At 42.0% G+C, this 14,789-nt stretch overlaps 1 protein-coding gene across 4 annotated transcripts in view; it reads right to left on the reverse strand.

The window, feature by feature from the left end:
- The window catches only part of LOC311592542 (serine/threonine-protein kinase Sgk3), a 112,756-nt gene that overhangs the window by 30,430 nt on the left and 67,537 nt on the right, over positions 1-14,789 (reverse strand). For 3 of the 4 annotated variants that reach the window (XM_084773076.1, XM_084773078.1, XM_084773077.1), the window contains 5 exons: positions 14,308-14,524; positions 9,276-9,359; positions 5,425-5,497; positions 4,582-4,657; positions 219-306 (listed from right to left, as the gene is read on the reverse strand). In XM_084773076.1, coding sequence (XP_084629202.1) covers positions 219-306; positions 4,582-4,657; positions 5,425-5,497; positions 9,276-9,359; positions 14,308-14,385 — 399 coding nt within the window. In that variant the 5' untranslated portion in view covers positions 14,386-14,524. Of the gene's footprint in view, positions 1-218; positions 307-4,581; positions 4,658-5,424; positions 5,498-6,812; positions 6,945-9,271; positions 9,360-14,307; positions 14,525-14,789 lie in introns of those variants that run through there. The other variant, XM_084773079.1, reaches the window with a different exon arrangement.

Genomic DNA, 14,789 nt, shown 5'->3' on the forward strand with positions numbered 1-14,789 from the left:
AAAAGAAAGAATGAATGGAAGGAAGGAAGGAAGGCAGGAAGGAAGGAAGGCGGGCGGGCGGGTTGGGGAGTAGTCAGTAAACGGTGTGACTGCTTCAGGCGTTCTGCAGTGCAGGAAGCCTACACAGACAAGACGACTTGGTTCTGAGTCAATGCTGCTCTCACACAAGACTGCATCTCTGAGGTTGCCACCCGGGTAAGCACAGCGCCTCCTGCTACCTTCGGAGTGCTTCTTTCATCCTCATCTTCAGACGGATCTGACTGATGTCTGGGGCTGTCCATTTGAAGGAATGTTCTGACATCTGGGCTGAAAGCAGAGACGAACTTATTACTCTGACAGCATGGGCAGCTCGTCTTTCTTTTAAAGGAAAACGGAAACAGAGAACACCACACTAGCATTTGTAGCAAGAAAAGACCAAACTGTATTAATCATTCTTACACCAGGGATAAAGCTTTTAAAAAGAGGGGACCCAACAGAGGGTCAGTAAATAAAGAGACAGATCACAGAAGAGGAAATGCGAAAGGGAACTGAAGCTGAGGGGCACTTCAGTCATGAAGTAGCAAAGGTCAGAAGGAAAGAATGAAGCCAGAGTAGGAAGGGCCACGCTCACGTGCTGCTGCTGCGAACAGAGAACGAGGCAACTTTCCTGGAAAGAGTTTGGCAATACTTTGGAGAAACTGTCAATACATTTTTCCTAGACCCAGACATTGCCTTTCTAAATATAAACCACTGGGTGGGGATCATGACACCATATGTCCATTTAAAAACTGGGAAGTTCTTTTAGCCTTCTCTCACAATAAATAGGAGGCAGGGGGCTGCCCGCCACCAGGAGGAATAAGCCAGCCGTTGGTACTGCCTATAGAGAGCACTGTTGGCCACCAGCGATGACAAGAACCCACAGCCCTGGAACATCTTAGTGCAGAACACGGCCTGTGGTACCCTGGCAACGTGGTCAGCATACATAGCTGGCCCTTCCTCTGTGTATTCACGAAATACCCACAGATGCAAGGCGAGACTTTCCAAAGATACAGGGATACACAATAGAGTAGATCGCCACAGTAAAGATGAAACGAGTACCAAGACAAAAGCTGATGGGGTGAGGGGACTAAAATTAAAGCAGTCGTTGAATTGTCTTAATAACTCAATACAAATAATACTTGTAAAAAAATTAGACAACATTTAAAAGTTACTTTTTAAAAAAGGAGGCAATTTACAAATGTTAAACATCGTTACTTAATGATCCAGTCTTAGATTTACATGCACAAAACATAAGAATATGTATTCCCCCATAGCAGCATTCATTGCAGCATTATTTGTAACAGCACAAAAGGAGAAAGGCCACAAATATCCATTAACTAATAAACAGATATACATAATGTGCTAAGCCATGTATTTGAACAGGACTCAGCGATAAGAAGAAATAAAGTATTTATACCTACTACAACAGGGGTGAACCACAAAACATTATACTGAATGAACAAAGAAAAAAAAGACACATGTTGTGTGACCTCACTCAAATGCTCAGTTCAGACAGACCTTTAGAGTTAAAGCAGAGTACCACTGTCAAGAACTGTCCTTGCAGGGACATGGCAATGTTAGACCCGACTTTAAAGTGACAGCAGCACACATGAATGACGGTGGTTCAGCAATGTGAATATACTGAAAACCACCGAATTGCATACTTTTAAGTATCTAAAAATAAATAAATAAATACTGGGGGAGGGGGGAATCCTCAATCTTTCAGTATTTTATGTTGGCCTTATTCTCTGCACAATTTAGGTTATGCTAAATTTACATTTTTATCTTAGGTTGCCTACTTCAAATTTCCTCGTGAGCACCTGCCTGTTAAAAGCTCTCCCCATCATGTCTGACAGACATATGCTTCTTGTCACACAACAGGTGCACCGAGAGCTAATCAACAGCTTCCGACTTGTGCTCAGCACCATGGCTGCACTGTGACTTGAAAGACAAGAGTTAATGTTTTAAGATGTGCTCTCTGTGCACGCGGAGGTAGAGGGAGTGTGAGCCGCTGTGGGTTCTGGAGGTGGAACTCCGGGGGTCTGGTTTGCAGAGCAAGTGCCTTTAGCCAGCACCCTCTGATCAATCCCCAGATTTTTGAAATCAGAATCACTTAGTTTGGGGCCAGGCATCATGGTCAAGCCTTTAATCCCAGCATTTAGGAAGCAGACACAGGAGGGTCTATGAGCTGGAGGCCAGTCTACAGATTGTGTGCCTAGGACAGCCAGGGCTACACAGAGAAACCCTGTCCCCAGAGCAACAAAAACTACTTAGCCTGAATTGTAAACCGTGTTAATGCCTTAGCAGTTTTTACCCTTCTAGTTCTTATGAATGTCTGAAGATTCTCCCAGCTGTGGTTAGCATTAAAAGCTACTGAGTGACATAATTTCATGGCTACTGTGGGATAACTTGACCAACACTATCGTTAATTAAACTCACAACAGGGTGTCACTGCTTGCTCACCAGAATGGCTGAAACTGAGACTGAAACTACTAAGTGGCGGCAAGATAAGCAGTGGCATTGCATGTGCCTGTCACGGAGTCACAAACTACAACCGTGGTGGAAAGCCACATGGTACTATGCCCCGGGGTCAACTGACTGTCCCACAGACACTTCAAGAATGTTTGCACATGTGCACATGAGAGATGGGAAGGCCGGTAATACTTGTAACAGCCAGAAAAATTGAGTAGCTCCTAAAACTCCTAAGTACGGCTCAGTATTGCTCTAATCACTGCTTAGCTTTGGGATCCATTGGTTTACTGCCAATATGTTCAACCACCTTCTTCGCCCTTCCATGCAAAGGTCAGAGAACAAAAATTTCTCATTAGGTTATTTCTTTAAAAAATACTTTTTCCTGTCAAAAATAAATCTATTTGGGGGTCAAGAAGTTATGACAGGGTCTGATATAGCCCAAGCTGGTCTTGAACATCTCATCCGCCTGCCTCCCAGATGTGGGGATAACATGCATGCTCCATCAAGGTTAATAAGGCCACCTCATGCTGGCCTTTAATCCTAGCACTTGGGAGGCAGAGGTAGGTGGATTGCTGTGAGTTCGAGGCCAGCCTGGTCTACAAAGCGAGTCTAGGACAGCCAAGGCTAATACAGAGAGACCCTGTCTCAAAAAACCAAAATAAATAAATTAATTAATGTAAAATAATAAGGCTACTTCAAAGTGCGTTTCCCTAAAAGCAGTAATAAGCACACAGTAAGTGATCATGTTACACTTGCTTTGTGGCTTCTCACTCCTTTTATCTATAGCATTTTAAGATAACTTGATATTAAAATTAAGTTCTGCTAACAAAAGACAAGAGCTAGAAAATACAAAGTGTCTCCCTTTATTAAAAATAAAATGTCAGCTAAAAGTTAAGCTTAAAAAAATCTTGATTACTTGTTCATAGGGTTCTGGAAATCTCTTCTATACTGAACAGAAGACACTTACTTATAAAGTGCATATGTACATAAGAAAAAAAAAACTGTTGTCACAAATGATCAAAGTGCAGAGAACAAGTAGCAGGGGAGTGCTTGGCCACAAGTGAATCATCAGATTATCACCTGGGCTCCTGAAGGCTCAGAGAGCATCTCAGAAGAGGGAGGAGAAGAGGTGAGAGCGCCTGAGGTTGAGGGGTATCAGACTGAAACTGCTTATGCTTCTGGAACATACCGATAGCACTCACATGGCTCAACTGTAATGGATGTTGCAGATACTGAGGTCCTTTTCCAAGTGATAAATATAATATCAAACAATTAGCAAGATATTATAGCTATATAATGTAAGTTTATTTAAACAGTAATCCATAAAACTTCTATGTCTTGGTTGGTACTTTTGTCAACTTGAAATAAGCCAGAGTCATCTGTGAAGAGCGATTCTCAATTTTAAAAAATTGAGAATCCCATAATATCTGCCTGTAGATAAGTCTGTAGTATATTTTCTTTTCTTTTCTTTCTTTCTTTTTTTTTTTTTTTGGTTTTTCGAGACAGGGTTTCTCTGTGTAGCCTTGACTGTCCTGGACTCACTTTGTAGACCAGGCTGGCCTCGAACTCACTGCAATCCGCCTGCCTCTGCCTCCTGAGTGCTGGGATTAAAGGTGTGCGCCACCACGCCTGGCCCTTATATTTTCTTGATTAGTATTAAGTGGGCCCAGCTCGCTAGGGTGGTGCCACCCTGGGCAGGCGCTGCTGGCATAGAAGAAAGCAGGTTAGGAAGCCACGATGAAGAGCAAGCCAGTGAGCGGTATTCCTCCACGGCTTCTGTCTCAGTTCCTGTCCTGTCGTCCCTCAGGGACGAGCGTGACCTGAGAGCTACAGGATGAAATAAACCCTTTCCTCTTCAAGTGGCTTGTGGCCATGGTGTTCTCTCACAACAACAGACCCCTGGCTAAGACATTACACAAGTGCAAAGGCAGGAAACGTCTGAGTAGTAGGGAAAGTGATAAAGAACTCTAGGAGACCGTGTTCTAGGAAGAGGTCACAAACAGTAACATTTCACCAAACTCTTCTTCGGGTGTCATCACTACTCTTGTGTTTGGTTTTACTGTCCCTTTAGAGAAAAAGGAGAGTACTTACTGGTTGTAAAGCTCTGGGTATCTGACTAAGTTCTGAATGAACTCATTCAGGCCAGCTCTTCTTTGTTTAATGAAATCTGTAAGAGAGATGTACACCAGCAGTCACATTTCTGTCAGCCTCAAGAACTACTATGGAACATTTATGGGAGACTATATGAGCACAAGGCAGAAAAACGTGGTTAAGAAGCTATCTCTAGGTTGGCATTTGGTACTGAAGGAGGATGAATACATGCTCAGATACTTATGATCTGTTCACGTAGCCAGAACTGGGGCAAGGGCTTTGTAGAAGCTAAAGAAGAAAACTACAGCCTCACTGTTAGAAATGAGGTAGAGTTAACGCCCAGAGTAATTAATGTTCTTGATTCTTTTTTTAAATGTATAGCTTACTTGTTATTTGTTCATTTGGTAGCTTGCCTGTATGTATATCTGTGTGAGAGTGACAGAAGCCCTGAAGTCGGCTTACAGACAGGTGTGAGCTGCCATGTGGGTGCCGAGAATTGAACTCCGGTCCTCTAGAAGAATAGCCAAGATACTTAGGAGTTAAGTATCTTGACACTAAAAGTTGCTTTTATTGAACAACCATTTTCTATCTATCCTTAGTATATTGCTATGTATCTTCTCAGTAGTGAGGCAGACTCTGTATCATAGACCCCACCCCATGGAATATATAGCTGTAGTGCATGCCTGAGGCTGAGGCAGGAGTCTGAGGCCTGCTTAGGCTACACAGCAAGATTCTATTGGAAAAAACCAAATTCTTAACAATGATATCCTTCAGTGGATATGTGACCTACTTCCTCAAACTTCCACCAAAACTCAAAAGTTAGATAATGAAGCTTTGGCTTACCTGGGTCAAAATTATCACCAAATATTCTCTTGGCAGGAATCTTCAGAGCCATAGCAGGAAACTGTTTCTTCAGCTGAATTTTAAAAACAGCATTCCATGAGCTTACTTCTAAAATTATTTGTGTCTGCACAACACACTGTCATCTTAAAGAAAAGTTATTGTACTATGATGATACAATATACGATCTACTACATATGAACAAAATGCCACAAACTGACTAATCATCCTATATTGTCCCAGTAAAATGTTTAGTGTGTATGTGACCTCGGATAGTTAGTTAACTTTCTATTCCTCGGGGTTTTTTTTGCTTGTTTTTGTCTGTAAAATGGATATAGGTTAATTGAGCATCTTTCATATTTTGTTGTGTTTGTTAAAGAACACATAAATGCTCATTCAGTAAGCATTTAGATTGAAAAATTATATCTGGGGGCTGGAGAGATGGCTCAGTGGTTAAGAGCACCATCTGCTCTTCCAGAGGTCCTGAGTTCAATTCCCGGCAACACCTGGTGGCTCACCACCATCTATAATGAGATCTGGTGTCCTGTTCTGGTATGCAGGCAGAACACTGTATACAAAATAAATAAATAAATAAAATTTTTAAAAAATGCTATCTGGGTTTGGCAGGTACTATTCAACTTCTACCTCTTTATGGTCTATAGCAACAGATTAATAACGATTTTCAGAGCAGAGGAAATTATTTTTTGCTTTCAATGATCCCAACTCCAGCTTCCTCTTTATTAATATCGAATACACTTGCTTATCAGATTTGTTTGAGGGAAAAACTGACTTTTGTTGAAGAACCATTTGCTATCTACCCTGAGCACATATTATAAAAAGAAATTAAACAAGGGACAGTCAAATTGTAAGCTTGCAGTAGAAATGTACACACAAACTACAGAACTAACTGGCAATGAACAGAAAACAAAGAATCAAAGAGTGTACTGATCACTGCACGCTGCAGGCAGACAGGCAGCAGACCCCAGACTGTGAGGGATAAACAAAACCTATACCTCACAACAAACACACACACTGTAAAGACACGGTTCTCAGCTGGTCACACGGACATTCAATATCAAGGCATCACTGTCCTTATATTTAGATGTGATGGTGTTACTGTGTTTTCAACAATCTTTATCTTTAGATAAAATTATTATTTAAAAAAAACCCCACACACATAAAAAAGGAAATTATATTAAAATATTTACAGATGAAATGGCATGTCAGGAATTGTGCCAAAATTACAACGGGCTGGTTCATAACATGAAACAAATGGCCTTGTAGCAGTAACTGTCAGTGATGGTATTTTATTCTTTCTTTTCCTTCCTTCCTTTTGTTTTTGTTTTTCAAGACAGGGTCTCTCTGTGTAGCCTTGGCTGTCCTGGACTCACTTTGTAGACCAGGCTGGTATCGAACTCACAGCGATCCGCCTGCCTCTGCCTCCTGAGTGCTGGGATTACAGGTGTGTTCCTCATACTTGGCAATATTTCATTATTTTCTTGTTTGTACTAATATGATTACTACTGTCTATTAGACAATTTGCATTACTAAAAGTTAAAAATATAAACCACATTCCATAAAACACATTTGAGCTGACAATGAAAATATTCACAAATTGGAAATTTTACTTTTTGTCTTATATTTTATTCTAAAAAGAGGAAAGAAATTTGCATGTTCAAACGTAGGGAAATCGAGGCCACATTCAGCTTGATTTCTGTAGTTTTAAATAGTATGATTGATGCTGTTTTTTTGTGGTGACAAGAGACATTATTTTGAAACATTTATATAAAAGACATTGATAAGAAAGACAAAATGATCAAATAAAGAGATGGGAAAGAAGTTGAGAGAAACATGGACGTACAGGGAAGAAAGGAGAGGCAACAAGTCAACTCTCACCCAGCTCCCACTGTTCCTGGTTGCTGTTTTCCTTTAGGATGGTAATTTCACTTACAGCCACTACCCTGAGATCCTTTGTTAAGCAGTATATAAAACAATGTATAAGAAATTCAGTTATACAATATTTTTTGTTTTGTTTTTGTGTGTGTTTTGTTTTGTTTTTCAAAACAGGGTTTCTCTGTGTAGCCTTGACTGTCCTGGACTTTGTAGATCCAGCTGGCCTTGAACTCAACAGCCATACGATTGCCTCTGCCTCCCAAGTGTGGGGATTAAAGGAATGGGCACCATCATGCCCAGGCCAGTTATACAAGCTTTAATGAGACATAAAGAACAGAAGAAAACAGTTAAAATATCCCTGAACAGTAATATTACAGGCATTAGCTTAAATTTAATCTACTTTTTTGTAAATTCAATTTCAATTAGTGTACCATCTAAGTACTATTTAGGACAGACACAGTCAAGTGCTAAATAAGATGAGTCAGAAGTCTAACTTTAATGACTTAAAAAAACCTGTGAGATACTATGATTCATTCCAATCCACTTGGGAGACAGCTTGTCTCTTGGCTGAGATAGCCTTAACTTCCTAAATGTATTTTTGAAAACTCTTACAACTCACACATTCATGTGGATGTGTGTGCGTGTGCACGTTCGTGTGTGGATGTGTGTGCGTGTGTGTGTGAGACTATGTGTGAACCCCGTGAGCAGGTGCCCCTGAAGGCCAGAGAGGACACTGAACACCCCAGCACAGGAGCTCCAGGCGGCCGTGAGCCACCCTAGGAGGACCCTCTTGCAAGGGCAGCAAGGGCTATCCTCCCAGCCCCAAGATTTACATATTTAAAATCAGGAGACAGAGTTAAGACATGAAAAAAATTACCTTTCTAAATATAAACAGAGGCCGGGCGTGGTGGCGCACGCCTTTAATCCTAGCACTCAGGAGGTAGAGGCAGGCGGATTGCTGTGAGTTCGAGGCCAGCCTGGTCTACAAAGTGAGTCCAGGACAGCCAAGGCTACACAGAGAAACCCTGTCTCGAAAAAATAAAAAATAAAATAAGATAAAAAATAAAAAATAAATATAAACAGACTTTTTCTAGAGATACCTAGTAATCTACTCATTAAATGCATGGGGGGGGGGCGTGTGCACAACTGATTTCTGTTTACTTGTTGGTTTTCCGTAAAGGAAACAAGGGTTGGGGCCTCAGAGCTGGAACACCAGAAGACTTGTAAGACAGCATCTTCCACCATCAGCAGCTGGCAGGCTCTGCTGATGCCTTTCAATGACCTTGGTGTATCTCACTGCATATGTTAAAAACTCCGTGCAACCGCAGGTACTAGATTGTGAACTCTGTAATAACTGGATTATGAATAAAAATGGCTTCAGTCACTTAGACAGCTAACGGTCACTTAGATCTTTTTTTTGATTTTTTTAAATTAATTTATTCATATTACATCTCAATTGTTAGCCCTTCCCTTGTATCCTCCTATTCCTCCCTCCCTTCCACTCCCCCCTCCCCTCCCCTATGTCTGTGATTGAGGGAGACCTCCTCCCCCATATATGCTCTTAGAATATCGAGTCTCTTCTTGGTAACTTGCTATCCTTCCTCTGAGTCACTTAGATCTTAAACTCCAGCGGACTGTTGGCAGGCAACCTTTGTCTCAGTTGTTAGTATTCATAACCTGGAACTGATAACTTCTAAGAATGACACAGAGCAAGTGTCCTTGCTGTAAGGTTTTGCTTTAGACAGAAATGATGTGGACGGCCGGGTGGTGGCGGCGCACGCCTTTAATCCCAGCACTTGGGAGGCAGAGGCAGGTGGATCTCCATGAGTTCGAAACCAGCCTGGACTACAGAGCGAGTTATAGGACAGCCAGAGTTGTTACACAGAGAAACTCTCAAAAAAACAAAAAAACAAAAAAAAAAAAACAAAACAAACAAACAAACAAAAGATTTGGTCACTTACAGAATTGTAAAGTTTGTCAAACTCTGCATATCTCCTGAAGACAAACCACTCGCTTCTGCCCACAGACACCAAGACTTTATAAACCTGTGGAAATGAAAAATGACACAATTTAACAAACTGTCAACGCAAGCCATATGTAAAAGCTGTCTTAAGATTCATAGAGCTTATAATTCTTTACATGATCTCCAAGATTTAAAAAAAAAAAAGCATACAAATGGAACACAGTTCATCTTTTTGAACTTTTTTTTGCTCTAGCAATGTTAACTATTCTCTATTTTTGGGTAACTTAACATTTGCATTTAAAATTTTATGTAAACAATTCTGTAACAAGCTTTTAAGAAAAACACAAAGTAATGGCAAGTATAAGCTGATAGGTTTGAGCGGGGTTTTTTTTAGCCTTCTTAGGTCATCACAAGTAACTCAAGGGCATATTTGACTTTGTGGCTCTGGTAAAACACAACATGAAATCACTGAAATGTTTTGTTATTTTCAGAGAATAACCATGGGTATACATCTGTGCTCGCTATCAGAGCTACAGAATCCTAACACCTTGCCATTCTTGCCTCATTATAGAGTTAACCTATTACATTTTCTTACTCATCAGTTAACTATGGCCTTGAAATTATAAAGTATTTTTGAAAGTAATGCCTGGCCCACAGTAAACACTCATCTACTACCTCTTTTCTTCTCAGATCATCTTTTACACAGTATTTTTCTTTTTTCTTTTTTCTAAATTTTATTTACTCATATTATATCTCAATGGTTATCCCATCCCTTGTATCCTCCCATTCCTCCTTCCCTCCCATTTTCCCCTTACTCCCCTCCCCTCACAAATGTGTCTAATATCTTCATATACAACCTGATTTAATTATAATCAACAATCCCATGAAATAAGCAGAATTATAACCACTACTAGATATGAAAAAATGTCATTCAAAAAGTTGATTTACTTAAATAAAAAAACATAAAACTTCAACTAAAAACTGGTATCTCTTCCTCTCACCTACATATCAGAACTGTCATTGTATCATCTGCAGGCACGGAATTAACTTCTACAATTCAGCCCAAAGACAGTCTCAGAATACAACTCCACACACTATAATGAGTTATGAGAGAGAGAAAGAGTTTGGGAGGACTGGAGAGATGGCTCAGAGGTTAAGAGCACTGTCTGCTCTTCCAGAGGCCCTGAGTCCAATTCCCAGCACCACACGGTGGCTCACAACCATCTATGAGATCATGTGCCTTCTTCTGGCATGTAGGCGCTTCATGCTGGCAGAACACTATAGGTGTTCTAGGTGAGAGAAGCATGGGAGAATGGGGAAATACAAGGATCCAGAGGGTCCTAGAAACCTATAAGAAGAACATTATGACGGGTGGATCTGGGCCCAGGGGTCCTGCTCAAACTATAGCACCAGCCAAGGACAATATGTGCAGTAAACTTCGAACCCCTACCCAGATCTAGCCAAAGGACAGGACATTCTCCACAGTTGAGTGGAGAGTGGGGTCTGACTTTCACACGAACTCTGGTGCCCCATATTTGACCATGTCCCCTACATGGGGAGACCTGGTGGCACTCAGAGGAAGGATAGCAGGTTACCAAGAAGAGACTTGATACCCTATGAGCATATACATGGGGATGAGGTCCCCCTCAGTCACAGTAATAGGGGAGGGGAATAAGGGGAAGGTGGAAGGGAGGGAGGAATGGGAGGATACAAGGGGTGGGGTAGCAATTTAGATGTAATATGAATAAATTAATAAAATATATTTTAAAAAAAGACAAAATACATTAGGTGGTGATAAAGGCTATTTAAAAATTAAATAAGGTAACTGGGACAGAGAGTAGAAGAGGTAGGGTGAGGTGTGAAGGTGCTAGTTTTATTTAAGTACACACACACACACACACACACACACACACACACACACACACACACACCACAGCCTCAAATAAGTAAACAAGCACTGAGTATGGTAGTGCACACCTTTAATCCCAGCACTCAGGGAGGCAGAGGTAGGCCAACTACTGTGAGTTCAAGGCCAACCAGGTCTACAAAGCAAGCCCAGGACAGTCAAGGGTACACAGAGAAACCCTGTCTCTAGAAAACAACAACAAGTAAGTAAATAAACAAAATATGGGCATCTGAAGGAAGTATATGAGCAAGATGCACAGGGTCTCTGAAGAAACAGGGCAAAGCATGGACCTGGGTAAAGGCCTTCCCGACTCTTTCTCTCCTTGAAAAGAGCAAAGGACGCCTAAATTAATGCCCTGTCCACACTGTAGGAACACATGCCAAATTTGGTGGTGGTGGTGGGGGGTAAAGTTTCTGTAGGACAGACCAGCCCAAAGAACAGGGAGAAAAGAAAAGACGCATACACTTTACTATTTTATCCAAGATATAATGGTCCTTGCTAACCTTCAAGGTGATTAAAAATATGCTTATACAGATGTACTAACAAACATGTACTGTTTAAGATCTTGTTAAAACACACATTCTCGGGCTGGAGAGATAGCTCAGAGGTTAAGAGCACTGTCTGCTCTTGGTCATGAGCTTAATTCCCAGCAATCACATGGTGGCTCACAACCATCTGTAATGAGATCTGGTGCCCTCTTCTGGCCTGGAGGCATACATGCAGGCAAAACACTGTACTTAATAAATAAATGACTAAATAAATAAATCATTGAAACACACACACACACACACACGTTCGTGCATCTGCAAACTAGAGGATAGGGAGAGATAAATAACTAACCAGATACACATTGTACCACCTCTGTACCAATGCAGGGAGGGGTGCGCGCGTGCCTGCGTGCGTGCGTGCGTGCGTGCGTGTAGGCGTGTCCCCCACCCCCACGCTTAGGAAGGGCAAACAGAGGCAAGGAACTGTTTCTTGGTTCTATATCTAGTACCCTGAGACCGAGAGCTACCATTTGGCATTACCTCTACAAGTTAGTAAGACAGAATATAGTGGTTGGGGTGCTAAGCTTCATCTCCTCTTATCTCCCCTGTGAACATGGACTTGAGCTGAAAGTCACGTGTCACTGGGTTCAACTGACAAGGATCCAGTGACCTACCCATTACAGATCAGTGGTGGTACAGAAAGGGGCCGATAGACAATACTGAGAACAAAGGCACTGTGTTAGCAGCGTGCCCTATGAGAACCCAGGCACACCTCAGCAATGGCCGAGGCCAGCTAAAACATAGGTTAGAAGCCCAAGGTGTGCCACATCAGCAAGAGACCGGTATTTGCTAGAATGAGCAGCCAACAGCTGGAACATCAAAGATATACAGGGATGACAAGAAGGAAGCCAGAAGGCTGGGCATGGTGGCGCACACCTTTAATCCCAGCACTTAAAAGACAGAGGTAGGGAGATCACTGTGAGTTCGAGGCTAGCCTGGTCTACAGAGTGAGTCTGGGACAGGCAAGGCTACATAGAGATACTCTGTCGAAAAAAAGAAAAAGAAAAAGAAAAAAAAAAAAAGGGAAGCCAGAGAGACACACTCTGAAAGTGGACATCCTTCCTCCATAAACCAAAATGTCAGCCCCAGTAAGACTGTGTGCTCAAGCAAGATGATGGAGTAAGACAGCCTGGGAATATTTACCTGGATGAAATTAAGTGATCAACAGAGCTGAAGTCAAACAAATTCCTTCAGGCTACACAGTAGTCGGGAACCTCCAGGGAAGAACAGACCAGAGAACACTTTCAAGAGAAGGGCAGGAAATCCTACATACACTAACTGGAATACTAGAACAAACCACAATCGTCTGTTTCACTTTAGTAATAGGGACATGCCTGTTCTGAGCTGAGGCACAGCTCAGAGGTTAAGATGACCTGCTGTAGGGCTGGAGAGACAGCTCAACACTAGGGGCTCTTCTAAAGGACCCAGATTTAGTTCCTAGCACTGACATGACAACTCATAACTATCTGTAACTAGTTCCAGGGGATCCTTTTCTGGCTTCTGAGAGAACTAAACCCAGTTGGTACAGACATGCACGTGAAATAGCAATATAAAAACATACAAATAAAATGGGAAAAAACTTTAAAAAGACTGCCTGTGCAATCATGAACACAGGGTTTAAATCCTAGAACTATGCAAGAGGCTGTGTGTTCTGCATACATCTGTAATTCAAGCTGAGGGCAGGCACAGATAGATAGGGGTTTGCTGTTGACTTTTTGGCTTTTAGTAACATAGAAAACACGAGTCCAGGTTCAAGGAAAGGCCCTTCCTCAAAAGAATAGGCATAGAGTGACAAAAGACATCTGAGGACACTCAACTACTTTTGTCCTCTATGGGCACAGGAGTGTGCATGCACCACATGAAGGGATACACATGCAAGTAAACAGGTTTTGAAGTGTTTGATTTCCAGTAATGGTCACCAATAACACTACTAGCCATAGTCCTCGTTTATAAAGTCCTCCAGCAAATACTGTGGCACTAAAACAAAACCAGAAAAGCCTTTACCTTTAAGGTGAAAAAACAGGTAAGACAGAGAAACATCTTAAAAACAAGGTGGAAAAGAATAAATGTCCTAAGGCACTATGGGAATTTCAGGACAGTAGCTGTTAACATGGGCTGGGGACTTCAGAAATCTACAACATTTGAAGGTTCATACAAAGCTAACGGTGCAGAGACTCAATGTCTATGCATACACATCTGCAGGAGGGCTGGTGAGTTTCAGGAAATCCTCCAAAGGGACAGGTAAATAGGCAAAAAATCTGCTCTAAAAAGAACAATTACTGTTACAGTAGCCAAAGAAAGCTGTTTTCTTCCACGATGATGATGATGATGGGGTTTCACTGTGTAGACCTGGCTGGCCTTGAACTCACAGAGACCCACCTTCCTCTGCTCGGATTAGAGGTATGCACTGCCACCACCTAATCTTTAGAAGGCTTTGTGAAGGTAGCTCATTCAAAAGAGGTAACACCTAGAGGTGTGGAGAGGAGAGACGGTGGTTCCTGGTGAGGAAAGACCACCACACGGGTGAGGTGGGGACATTCACCATACTTACTCCGGAAGCTCTCTGCCTCACTTACCGTGAACCTCTTCTTTTTCTCTCTGTGTTCGTCAGAGCTGGGAATGCTTACACTTGGGCAGCTCTCCTTGCAGTCCATGGTACAACCTCACTCACTGCATTGACTGTCTTGAAGGACGCAGAAGTTCAGTCTGAAGTTTCCAAGTTCTCAGCAGTTACCATTAGCTAATCCGAAACAGGGAACCTCCCGAGGTAATGTTCATACTCCATCATGGAACCTTAACCAACAGGGAAAAACATGGTTAGAAAACCAATTTAAAAAATAGCATTAGCTGGGTGTGGCAGTGCACACAGTTAATCCCAGCACTCGGGAGGCAGAGGCAGGCAGATCTCTCTCTGTGAGTTCGAGCCCAGCCTGGACTACAAAGTGAGTCCAGGACAGCCATGGCTAACACAAAGAGACTCTGTCTTAAAACAAACAAACAAACAACCCAAAAACCAAAGGCAGGTGGACTGATACGAGTTCCAAGCCAGCTTGGTCTA

Source organism: Acomys minous (genome assembly GCF_964271855.1).
Source record: "Acomys minous genome assembly, chromosome: 1".
In the NCBI taxonomy this organism is placed as follows: Eukaryota; Metazoa; Chordata; class Mammalia; order Rodentia; family Muridae; genus Acomys; species Acomys minous.